The sequence below is a fragment of the Lytechinus variegatus genome, chromosome 3 (assembly GCF_018143015.1).
Source record: "Lytechinus variegatus isolate NC3 chromosome 3, Lvar_3.0, whole genome shotgun sequence".
NCBI classification, from domain to species: Eukaryota; Metazoa; Echinodermata; class Echinoidea; order Temnopleuroida; family Toxopneustidae; genus Lytechinus; species Lytechinus variegatus.
Window position 1 is genome coordinate 69,047,124 of NC_054742.1, and position 13,915 is coordinate 69,061,038.

Sequence of the window (13,915 nt, forward strand, 5' to 3'; positions counted from 1 at the left end):
CAGGCGCACGCCACAACGCCCAGTTGTAAATTTCACACAATTAAATAATAATATTCCGCATTTATATAGTACTTAACACATGGGAACAACGTCTCTAAGCGCATAACAGATATATTATTACCCGGTCATCGGATCCTTGCATGCTCGCACACAATGTATGCACCTTCTCCACTCCCTGGGGGCATTCCAACAAGAGTTCCAAGACTCAACTGTTAGGCATAAATCTGCTAATGAAGGGCCATGATTTATATTGAAGCATTCCAACCAGTTGAAATTGCGCAATATGTGTTTTTGCTGAATATTGTGGCATGCTTCCCAATTTCATTATGCCTTTAGCCTTCTATTAGCACCTAATTCTCTTTATACCAACGTCTGGACAATAGGTCAAGTTGGATACAACACTGCAGACACTGCTATGTTGGGCAAGCATTTTAATGAAAGAATATGAGCCATGTGACCAACAGAAACAAAGTTGGTCATTTAGGGCTCGGGTTAAATGGATACAAGGACGCCCTCTATGTTTAAATCCCCAAATCAGGCACAAGAATTTTAGGACTTACAATATGAGTGATTTCAAGTTCACTGTTGCCTTATCTAGCACCACAACTGAATGTGGGTTTACAAAAATCATTCCAAGTGCATTATAGATAGCCCATCCCAGCATCAGCTGAATGCAAATTTGACGATGTAGCTAACGTAAAATTTGGTCTAATTCCAACAACAGCAGTCAGTACTTAACTTCAAATCGCCCATTATGAACGTACATAATTACAAGGAATCGTATCGGTGATTGATTTTTGACGACCAATGAGTGGGACTGATCCGGAGGCCATTTCATAAAGCTGTTCATTTCACATGACTGGTGACCCTTTCTTCTGCTTAATGATATATTCCTATGTCAATGACTTGGCCCCTAAGAACATATTCCAATCACGTGTAAAGACATGCATATTTATCAGGACAGCTTTATGAAACCACCCAGGGGAACGTTACATGAAGCAATTTGTAAATTACGCATGACTTTACGCACGATTGGTGACTCTTTCTTGAACTACATGATATTCTTATGTAGCATACTTACAACCTGACAACATGTTCCAGTTGTCAAGTCATGCGTAACTATACAAACTGCTTTATGAAATATCGACCAGGGCCGTGTAAGACAAAGCTTAGTGACTGATCGTAGGGCTCATATCTAGAATTGATTGCATTGATTACTGTATATGATCTATCTTGAAACCCAGCCCCACAATCAATTGCTAAGCTTTTGGTTACGGGACTCGGGTCATCTTTCATAAATATGGCCAATGGTCAGTGTGAGCATGCCTTGACAGAATCAATATTCAAAGTATCGTACACAAAAAGGGTAAACAACAAAACACACATCCTCCAATGAGTATCCTTCTTCTTGTGATTTATAAACAAAACAATGTTTTGGTAACAATTCAGTGATGAAAGCAATTAAGGAACTTCATTGATCACGAGTACTGACTTATGATTTGGTCATCGGTTGGTGTTATGGGTGGTAGCGATGTCATGTTTTCACAGTCGTCACGACGACGCCGTAGTTCGTTCCTGGGTCAGGTGTTTGAGAAGATCGCGGTACGAACCCATGATGACCCCGCCCATTACAGGGTCCATAATGTTCTGTGGTGTCCAAACCTGAAGGTTGAATAAAGAGAGAAAAAAGGGCATTTTCAATTAGGATTGATATGGTGGTGATTTTTAACCTGATTGCTAAGAAAGCATGAATGCCTGTAAGCAAGCAACCAGAGGACCATTTGGCTGAAGGTCCTCTCCAAGGGACCTGGTAATGAGGAATCATGCATTGCCAAATGGCACTAGCGTACTGATTGGAATCGAACCCGGGTTACCGGAATCCAAAACCCCCCTCTGACTACAAAATGGGGGAGGGTGTAGGAGTAACAGGCAAGGTAATTGGTTGGGCAAGCAATAGAATTCTGTCTTGGACATTCTGCAAAAACCCTCATAGTTCTATTCCATTTGAAAATGATGGCATTGAGAGTGATTAATTCATTTATAATCTAAAATTTTAAATTCTAAAAAGAAAGATTGAGAAAGCTACAAAAATATTTTCTCTAACCTTTCCTAAAGTTCACGCTTCTCTGTAAACTTTACTGTATCAAAACCCATACACCAGCAGCTCAAGAGAATATTTGGCAAGAAGCGCTCACCCATAAACCACGACAGGAAGCACAATTGCTTTTACAATTACTTCCAAAAACCAGATTAATCAATTTCTAAGAAATTAAAAAAAGCATGCCTGTTTACTTTAAAGGTCAAGTCCACCCCAGAAAATTGTTTATTTGAATCGATAGGGAAAATAAAACAAGCATAATGTTGAAAATTTCACCCAAATCGGATGTAAAATAAGAAAGTTATGATATTTCTAAGTTTCGCTATTTTTCACAAAACAGTTATATGCACATCTCGGTCAGTATGCAAATGAGGGAACTGATGACATCACTCACTCACTATTTCTTTTGTATTTTATTATATGAAATATGAAATATTTTTATTTTCTCGTCATTGTCATGTGAAATGAAGTTTCATTCCTCCCTGAACACGTGAAATTCCATTATTTTAACATTTTGTGCTTCAGGCAAGGAGGTCCTAATCATCAAATTCGTAAAAATTGAAATATTTTATAATTCAAACAATAAAAAACAAAAGAAATAGTGAGTGAGTGACATCATCGACTCTCTCATTTGGATGTAACTGGCTCGTTCATATAACTATTTTGTTAAAAATAAGCGAAACTTTGAAATGTCATAACTTTCTTATTTTACATCCAATTTTGATGAAATTTTCAGCATTGTGCTTGTCTGATTTTTCTCTATTGATTCAAATCAACATTTTTCTGAGGTGGACTTGACCTTTAAACTTTAAAATGTCATAACTTTCTTATTTTACATCTGATTTTGATGAAATTCTCAGTGTCATGCTTGTGGAATTTTCTCCTTTTATTCAAATCAGCTTTTGGTTGGGGTGGACTTGTCCTTTAATAATAAGTCCTGAAAAATTTAATGTGCTACATGTAGTTTACAGTTTAAATTATAGCCAGATGAACTATTCAATGCATTTAAGACAGGAATCATATTTAAGGTAATCTTTAAGGGACGGGTTACGGTTATAAATTTAAATGATGCATCATTTGTTACTGTATAAACATATCTGCACTAAGCTTAATCTGCACCTATCTTGCAGACTTTAAACACCTTTTATTTAAAAAGCTTTCAAAGCTTTTTACAGGTGCTCCTTATTCCATATATTTGATTACTTTAATCTTATTTGTCATGCGTTTGTATTTGATTCTTTCTTTGCATGTATATTTCTTTTTAATGAAAAAGTATTGAATAAAAAAAAATTAATACAAGCAAACTTTAGATAGGGCCGACAACAGGGCCGCATCTTACAAATTGTGATTGATACGATCAGTCTCAAATGTATGGAAATCCATCAATGTCATATTTTTTTATGCAGGAAATTTGTGCAATGTTCTTTGTAAACAAAATGGATCATACTGAATTTTCAAGAAAACAATGAATGAATTAACAGCAAATCTGGAAAATTTTGAACAAACATGCATTTTAGATGTTGACGTTGCTGGCCGTCCATAGTTGTGGTTGATCAGATCAATTGCAACTCTTTGTAAGACGGGGCCCAGGTCTTATAAAAATCCAAATCAGCCAATTTTATGAAAACGAACACAAATTACATGCTTTTTATCTCAAAACATGGTCCCAAGGTGTTCAGACACCCTCATGATGTCATAATGATTTTAATGCTACATGTATGTCATGAGTTTGCATGTGCAACTCTGGATATATCATTTTGTGCCCATGTGTTCTAAATTGTGGTAACTATTCAAAGAATTTTTTTAGGTCTGCAGCATTTCATGGTCACCTTGTGCTAAACATGTAAAAAAAGTCTCGTCTTTACAACATTTGTAACACCTCATGTCTGACCAGACCTTTAATCTTCATTAAATTCCTCTGAAAGTTACTAAAGCAGTCAGTCCTCTGGTCGCTCACAAAAAAATCACGCTTTTATAGCAGTTAGGGGAATATTAACTCATTCATTTCTTAGAAAAAGGCAATACCATATGCATACCTCTATGCATATGGAAAGAAAACTAACCCAAATATCTACCACTACCTCTGAGAATAACGTGTTTATGCTCCATAAACCTTTTAAAATAGGCTGGTAATTAAAATGCTCTCACGCTATACATCAAGAATCTTGATTACACATCACGTATACGGGAAACTGGCCTGTCATAAGCAATTAACGACATGTCATAATTCATGTGTGTTAAAAGAGATGTGTATGATCATTGATCAAGGTAAGATAAAAAAGGACAGGATTTTCTTCCCTTCAAATTTCTACTCTGCGAAACTAAGTTTCATGATTAGAAAGAGAAGTGCTTGTTTATGTAACCTTGAAAACATATGCATTCATTATGATGTGAATGTGATAAAGCTGAAGAAAACACATGTTCGATCATAATTTTCTAATACTTCCGGGCAACAAACATATGATAGCATTTTATCATTAACGTCGGAGGATACTATATTTTCTGAAGAGGAGAAAAGGTCATGTTGGTAGACTCTAAACAAGTATTTAAACAACAGTCTTTAAAACATTAATTTTCAGACAACTATTTAAATGCAATAGGAAGTGCATAGCGGTCTTTTATAAATAGCTAATTCTCCCTTCTGAATTATAAGCAAAACTCATAACAACGCTAAAAATACAAAAATAATAGAGTTTTAAAAATTTAAACCCCCCCTCGGTCATTTATGAAAAAGAACATACATGTACACAAGAGGGCCAAATTATCATTATCAATGACTTGCACTTAACCACAGTAACACCTCTTTCACACTTGGAAGGTTTTGAATCGGTGTACAAGGATGAAACACATTAGAAAATCTATTGTGAAACGTCTCTGGCATTACAGCGGTGAAAAGATTATACCTTTTTTAAATGTTACCTAACAATTGTTGAAGTTAAACAAATAAAAAACTACATGTCGCAGTGGTTCATATGTGAACAAAAAGCATGAAAGGTTGTCACAGTGAAATAATTGATAGATTAGAAATCTAGCACTTTCACATGTAGGTGCAAATGTAATCCTGAGCACTTCTCTTATGATAATTTCTCAGGAGTTCAGAAATGTCAGAATGTCAGAAATCATCACCGATAAATTCAACATTGGTCCACCGTTGTACAAGGTAATGCAGTTCTTGTATAGCACATATCACATTATGTCATAATGTCCCCATGCACTTCTAAAGTACTTGGATATTCTTACCCTGGCTTTAGCCCCTCAGCCTTTTACAGCGCGGTGGCATTTCAAGGAATAAATTCCTGCCATGTACCCATTCATCTCACCCGGGTGGAGTGCTGCGCAATGTGGATGAATTTCTTGCTGAAGGAAATTACGCTATGGCTGGGATTTGAACCCACGACCCTCTGTTTTAAAGTCAGAAGTCTAAGCCACTGGGCCACAACGCTCCACATGAAAATAGTGTTGGGTTATTATACATCTTAGTGTTTAACACACACACAAATTGAACTTAAGCCTGACTAAAGAGATGACCTTGTGAACCCATCCATTTCCGTGATTTCACCTGTCCCATCATCCCATGTTATCATTACAGGTATGAAGAAAAACTTTGGAAGTCAGCCAGATTCTCTTAACACCTGCTCCCCCTTCACAAAGTCACTCTTCTCAAACTGGTTTCAAGGCCAAAACAGCATACACCTTATCCCTGTTAATGTCTATATAATCATTTAGACACGCATCTCATGGACATAAGTTTTATTTCTTGTAAAAGTGTAAACATATTTTGGGCTTGCAGGATCATCACTGAATCTCACCAAGGACACTGATCTAGGATAAACATCTTGATATCAGAAAGATTTTAACATATTATTAATGTGGACTGCTGCCTGGACAATGCCCATTGTAGCTTTAGTCATCATTATTAGTTTGCAGAAGCAAACCCCCATCTCATTAACTGGTCTGAATATTGCATTGAAGCTTTTGCAAACCACAGCAAGTTGGAACATGTGCTAGACTTATCTCAAGACCCAACTGTTGATAAACAAGTCAATTAGGGTCTGTGCCATCAGACTGAGTAATTATTGGTCTGAATAATAATAATAATAAAATAAAAGCTAGATTGCCCAAGGATACAAAGCACTGCTACTATTACCCCAGCTTTAGCTCAAGCTCGAGAAAAAGGTTTTTGTTGGTTTACAAGTGGGGAATGGACGCACTAAATCTCACTGTTTTGAGTAGACAAGAATGCCTCCCGTGGATTTGCATAAGACGAAACAATTAGATACCTGAATGATTCATTAATGCTTTATTTAATTGAACATATACATATATAGTTTTCATTGTTTTAACACATGGAGGTGGAATAAATAATATAAGATAAAATCGACTTTCAGTATTCTTGAATTGACTTTTGTGACTCAAGTACATTCGATTTGTCTCATATACTCAAATCACATCAAATTCAGTTGTTATACAAGAACTTTTACTGGACTCAGCCTTGGAAGAACTATTGGGCTGATTCAGCATCCTCCCTTGACAAGTCAGGATGAGACTCATGACTATTTCTTCTACATCTTACAATTTACATCAAAGTTGTATAACAATCCAATCCTTTAATTCGTGCCTCAAGCTATCTTCATTTGACTCAGAATTAAGAGTCAAATTGACTTTTGACTCCAACCAATGCAAAAAATGGCAACAATTTTTAAATTCTTTTTTAACCCTTTGAACCCAATAGGCCACGAGTGAACGCGCATATACCATTTAGGCCGGAATACCGGCCTGAAGCCATGTAACTTAAAAAAATGGGTTCTACATGTCAGGTGATCATTTAAAAATGACGTCATCTTTCTAGTACCGGTACGTGTAGGGATGTTTAGTCAATAATTTCAGTGAAGACTGTTGTTGATTTTGGAAGGATTTAGCATAAAATATGGCTCAAATATGCTACTCTTCTGCGGTTGCTTGGGTGGTATGTGCAGTAATACACGGTGTAATACACGGCAAGTAACATGCTGACTATGAGGAATCTATTGATAGATCTGACTTTAGTGAAAACAGTGATTTTGAGCCCAAAACAAACACCAAAGTTGATATTTCTGTTTGAAGACCAGGTCTACAAGAAGCTAAACAACTTCATTACTAGCAGGGGAAAAAAGCCGATGGGGCTCGAATCATGGGAGTTTGTGAATGTGGTTGATAAGTGCAAATAATTCAGGGTATGGGTCACTGCTGCCCCTAATGATTAAGGGTTCAAAGGGTTAAGCAATGGGGAAGGAATGTTACATATATGCTTCATGAATACATATGATCATTGGTTACAATTGATGGTAAAGTTCTCATAAGGATTACCTTTAGTTTTATATCTGAGTTAACAATCCAGATATATCTGCAGTGTCCTGGCCTGTCGTGTGCTGGTTCTATCACCCATCCGCTCACCCGAATCTCACCCCTGACATGGTCTGGTACCGGTGGCTTGTCGGGGTGCTTGACAGCGATGGCGCTAGACACGTATCGATCACCTCGCTGCTCACACAACCGACAAGTTACAAAATCCCTAAAAAAAAACAGATGCATTTCACTTATTTAATTGGTCAATTATTTCTAACAAGGTAGCCCTTTCAGAAATGAAAACTACTTGACTAATGGTCCCCTGAGTAAAAAAGAATTTAAAAAATAACAAAACATCAATTTACGTAAAATTAAAATGAGTCTAAAACAAATGAACATAGTATATATCACTGAAACAAGTGGAAAAATAGAGGAAAAAGGAAGACCACTTTACAAGAAAAAACAACGCATATGCATATTCATGTAAGTATTGGAGACATATTCCATATCATATTTTTATAATGACAGAACCTTTTAATTTTCAAAACTATAAAGTTTCTGCACAGACATAGATATTACACATGCTTTACAATTTCTATTTACAATAATAACTTCCATTACAGGATAAATTACTTAATTCTTGAATAGTATGAAACATGAGGAAAACAACTTCAAAAAGGAGCTTCCTTTAACAAACATCATCATCACAAAAATGGGGTTAAAGTTAAATAATCCTTTATTATTTCACTACTTAAGTTGAAAATGCTTTATTGGACCTCATTTTAAACTCATCGATAGAAATGCAATTATTCTGTGGCATACTATATCTTGTCCAATCAATTTGCAATATGTCAGTAATGCCGAACACTCTATCGATAAACATGTCCTGTGAAACATGGCCAAGGATCATCCTACCTGCTACTGAATACCCCTTTGCCTCCAGGAGCTGATACACTGTATAGAATATCAACATATGGGTTGATATCTTGAACCCTCTCGGCTTCTAGTAACGCTGAATTCCACGATGCCGACTCATCGCATTTGTCCCATATTACTTCTCGTAATACATCTGGTAATACTGGAAGAATTGCCTGGAATGAACAAAATAAGAAAAAAATATAAGAGTAAAATGAAAAAAAAGAATTGAAAAAAAGAAAGAAAAAAAAACAAGGAAAATAGGGAAAAAAGGAAATAAACAGAAAAAAAGAAGAAAAAATTAAAGAAAAATATTAAAGGCCAATGAGCATCATGGCATATTCCTATCTAGCTACTTGGGAACCCACACAGTAGCTAAGGGCCCTGTTGCAAAAATAGTTGCATTCAAATGCTAATCAAGAAATCATGCACAAGCCCTAAATGCACTCCTCTGATTGGTTGAAAATTAAGATGTGTTTAATTATTGGTGCTGTGTTTGATTGCAACTCTGCCTACAAAAGGGCTCAGATCAACCTTTCAAGCTTGTGGTAAATGATCTAAATATGAGTCGGAACAGAATCCAATAAAATGACTATCTAGGTATTTGTTGAAAGTACAAGCTAAAAGGCTCTGGTAGAAAATGTGTTATTGCCGAGAAATAAGCAAAATAAGCATGGTATTGATTCTTGTAGGGTGAAGGGTCTTTTTCCAAGCAATGATAATATATGTTCCCACACATGCTTTTCCGTGTCGGCAATCTTTAGTGTGCTCTCACTTTCCTAAATGATCATTTCACCATGTAAGGTATGCATAAACTTATGCGATCTTGATCTATAACAATATGACATCAATTAACCTCATTTTATGAGCAACAAGTATGGGACTACACAAAAATGCTTGGCCCAAACATATCAGCTCTTTCTTGGAACATTTAAGCTCTTTCTTGTCCTATTTTTCATAGAGAGAGAGAGAGAGTATCTGAAGAACAATCATTTTCAGCGGACCTTCATACAATAAATCCTTCCTATGACAGAGGAAAAAAACACACACAGAATTATTACTTATTTTCCCCTTTCCATCAACACAAGTTTCCCTTTCAACTTACATCTAGCTTGTATAATCTCTGAGTTATCCCTGGATATGTCCCACAGTATACTGTTGCGTCGTCTTCGCTGGTCTCCTTCTTCCATATATCAGTATTGTCCAAGATACCTTGAAGTTGGACCAGCGCATCCTTGGCCTTCTGGATGTACTCCTGCTCCTGTTAATAATAAAAATGACACACTTTTTATATAGGTGTTCCAAAGTACGCACATGGACTGATTTCCTAATAATGTAACAACAAATTAAAGAAAAAGACAGAGAAAGGAATAGTAAAGTCATCCATAAATAAAAATAGAAAATAAATGTAATCCATTGAAAATGGTATTAGTCTATCAGAGCAGCAGACCAACAGATTGAAGTTCAAGTAAATACATTTCATAAGGGGATAAAATCTTTGTCATGGGGATTCAGTCCGAGTAACCATTAAAAAACATGCATGTATGTATTAGTCATTTGATTGGTGAATAAATTTCATTGTGTACCGCACATTTGAATGATGCATCGAAGGCAAAATACAGAGATTGCTATAGAGTGCTATTCACTTATTAGTAATTTGGCGAGTCAAAAGAGGCCTTAGCTTTCGATCCAAGCAGAATCTTCGTCAGAGGTAAAATGACCAGTAATTTGGGCAAAATGAAAATTTAGTAATATTATATTATCATTATTGATAAGGTTGGTGATTAGTCATTTGGTCTACCATTTGATCTACAAGCAATTATTCTACTTCTCAGAATCTGACTCAGACAGTCTTATACCACATGGGCTGAACCTATTTTGTCTACTATTAAGTTGGTCTAATTGGTGTCTGGTCAACACTACACTTGGTCTAACAACCACTTAGTCTAATTCTCATTAAGTCTTATTTATAGCACTTTGTCTAATTTCCTTGTTGTCTACTTATCAACTTTTACTTTGTCAAATGAAAATTTGATTCATAAATGTTTCATCTAATCTTATAGACTAAGTTCAGTTTTTAGTAGCTATTATTAAAGATAAATACCACTGTTGGTAATGATCTCAAAATGAGTTCGAACAGAATCCAATAAAATTACCACCAAAGTGTTTGTATATAAATGAAAAATATCTGCCAAACAAATGACTCTGGAAGAAAAAGCGTAGTTGCTGAGAAATGAGCAAAATAAGCACGGAATTCTATCGAATGTTGAGTACTTCTCGAAGCAACATCAGTACACTGTCCACATATGCTTTTCTGTTAATAGTGATCAACAGAATTATCGATTTTGAGCTAAGATTTCAGTATATTACAAAGATAAGCTAACATTAATGTACCAGGGGCCCGTTGCAGAAAGAGTTGCAATCAAACGCAACTCTAAAAATCATGCGCAACTTGATTTTCAACCAATCAACAGCGCGCATTTGGGACTTGCGATTGATTTCTTTGACTTGCGTTTAAACGCAACTCTTTCTGCAACGGAACCCCGATCTAGATGTATGATAATACTTGACTATTAACCTTGATTTTAAAAACTTTCTCACAAAATAATTGCTTGCTGCATCTACAGTCTTTTACCATCCAAGTGGATGTTAGACAAAATGAGAACAGTCTAACAGATTAGACAAAATTCTCAATGGACTGAATATGCAATAATAGTACTTGAAACACAAAAAATTTAACTGAATTATAAATGAACATATTATTTTTTCATTATCAAATAGACTTAAAGTATTCCAATTCGTAAGAAGGTGAAGTAAATGTTGAAAAACTAGGATTAGTTCATGCGGGATGATATTGAGAATTAAAACAGAGAGTAGACGATGTAAGTGGAGGCGAAATGGAAATTTACCAGGTTTTATATACTTGGCGTTTGCAGCCACGATCATACAATATTTATTACTGAATCAACAAATAGGTCATGAGAAGGACTTTAAACACATTGTCAGGAACATAGATGAGATAAAAAGAACTGATAAAAATGACATTAAGGTAAAAAGGGGAGATTTACATGTATATGTCACTAAGCCTGTGAAAGGAGATTAAAAAACCCTCTGTAAATACAAGCATTATCTACTCTACATTGGTATTTATAACAATATATTGTACAGTATTTCTACTACAAGCTTCTGTTAAGTTTCGGTGAATCTACCAAAAGTTTTTTTTTCAATATTCACAGATGTAAGGGAATGTTTTGATTACATGTGCATTTGAAAAAAAAATTAAAATCAATGAAATATGTATTTATTGATAGTTTAACAGGTACTAAAATATGTACAAATGGACAGCTAATTACATGTAACTACTATAAAAAAATAAACCCAACAGGAAATAATGGAATGAAGACAAAAATCTGATAGGTTAACAAGAAATATTCTCAAAGACAGAATAATACTACAAGGCTGCTTTAACCCTACGAAGACTGGGGGGGGCTGATTCAGCCACCCTCAACATTTTTTGCGATAATCCGCCAATTTAAATTTTTTGACCGCGTCGCTCGCTGACTTTTTACTTTCAAGTCTCATGCAAATTTTGAGACCAAAATTGTGACCCCTGGGTACGCGGTTACGAAATTACGCAACATTTCGTAAGTGCACGCAGACCCAAAATTACTCAAAAACGTGAATTTGTGTACAAATCAAAAACAAATAGTGTTTTTAGCCTAAATTCATGAATGTATCATTATTTTTCCTTTTACTGCTTAATATCAATTAATTTTATGGTCAAAATAATGTCCCCGACAATTTCCATTGAAGAAACGATAAAACACAAAAAGTTGAAAAACACAGAAATACATAAGAAATTTAGAAAACAATAGAATACATAAGAAAATAAATGTGATGTTGAAATTAAAAAAAAATAAATTTGATCAGATGCCTATCTAGAGTATGTGAAACAAAAATTAGCATTTTAGGGGCATTATTTTATTAATTAGAGCAAACTTATGATTTTACGCATAAATTAGCATAATTCATGAGCGATGAGATTTTTCACAGAATTTGATATTATAGCTTTGTAGATAATGCCATGGGTAAGGCGCATGCCAATTTTCGTCGCGATCACGCGATCGACAGCCGAGATCATAAGGGGGGCTGAATCAGCCCCCCCCCCCGTCTTCTTAATAGACGTCGAAATAGCCCAGTCTATTTAGGGTTCAAGATAAATTCCAGTTCTGGTAACGATCTCAAAATGACTTTTTACAGAATCTAATGTAATGACCACCCAAGTGTCTGTTTGTAAGATATGTCCCAAAGGATTCTGGAAGAAATTGTGTAATTGCTGAGAAATAAGCAAAATAAGCACGGATTCGGTCACTTCCGTCGGGTCTTTATTCCAGCAATAAATATACACTGTCCCAGTGTGCCTATCTGTGTTGGTGATCTTCAGTGGGAACATTTTTCAGCGTAGATTTCAAGATTTCACAAAGTTTAGTTTATGTAACTGTACCAGATCTAGATCCTCGATGATATACTGACAATGACATGTAAGCCTAGTTTTGCAGACTGCAACTACTGGCATTTCTCTTTAAAGGTCAATCCTTATATTTTATTTCAACATTGTATCTGCAATTCACTAAATGGACATTGTGATTTCCAAGTAAAGATTTTAATAAGGCTTTGACAATCAGCATCATGTCCAATGATGGACATTGTCCATCAATATTATTAATCTAATTACAATTATCTATCACCCTTACAGTGGTTATATTATACTGTAAAAGCTGTTATTTTCGCGTACAGAATTTTTCGCGAATCGCGGGGGTCCCGACATTTTCGCGGGTTGTTAAATTCGCGATCGGAAGATGTACGATACATTTCCACAGCATTTCAAGGAAGCAAAACTAGTGCAATTCATGTGCAAATCTACACTCCTCAAGTCCACCATGCTGATATGTGTTTTGTACATAAATATGTCCCTGTAAAAACAGTTACAAATTGTGGAAAAAGTGGCTTAAATTTCACTTTTTTAACCTTTAGATCTAAAAATTCATCATGCCACAGGATCTATAGGGTTAAGCAATCTTTGGAATTTGTGTTTGGTTCGATTCATTTTTCAAAAAGTTGGTAAAATGTGCAAAATTGTGGAATTTTGTGAACAGAATGTTCACCTTCAAAATTCTGGTCATGTGTCTTATGAATATTAATGTGTATGCAAATACCTGCCAATACGTATGTATAGAGTCAATCAGATGACAATAAAATCAAATTGTTTCATGGAAATTACATTTCAATATTACAGTGAGTGTTTAAATATTGATAAATTGAAGTTAGAAAATAGTTTAGGCCTGATTTTGTTTGAGTAATTAAAATATGTGAAATTCTAGCTAACTTTTTGAATCACTAAACTGTACTTTCTAAGCCTATTTTTTGTACTTTAGAGGTGCTATTTTATCAACATGATGGTTTAATATCAAAGCTTTGCTGTTGGGGGATTGGCACTGTCTAAGAAATGTGTCAATTTTTGCGCGTGTTGTTTAATTCGCGGGCCGATCGGCAATTCGCGAAATCCGCGTAAAATAA

At 35.3% G+C, this 13,915-nt stretch overlaps 1 protein-coding gene across 7 annotated transcripts in view; it reads right to left on the reverse strand.

The window, feature by feature from the left end:
- Positions 1 to 13,915, reverse strand: part of LOC121411787 (stAR-related lipid transfer protein 3-like) — a 46,436-nt gene continuing 32,521 nt past the window's right edge. For all 7 annotated transcript variants that reach the window (XM_041604639.1, XM_041604638.1, XM_041604640.1 and 4 more), the window contains 4 exons: positions 9,444 to 9,599; positions 8,339 to 8,514; positions 7,445 to 7,649; positions 1 to 1,662 (listed from right to left, as the gene is read on the reverse strand). In XM_041604639.1, the coding sequence (XP_041460573.1) occupies positions 1,552 to 1,662; positions 7,445 to 7,649; positions 8,339 to 8,514; positions 9,444 to 9,599 (648 nt within the window). In that variant the 3' untranslated portion in view covers positions 1 to 1,551. The remainder of the gene's footprint in view (positions 1,663 to 7,444; positions 7,650 to 8,338; positions 8,515 to 9,443; positions 9,600 to 13,915) is intronic.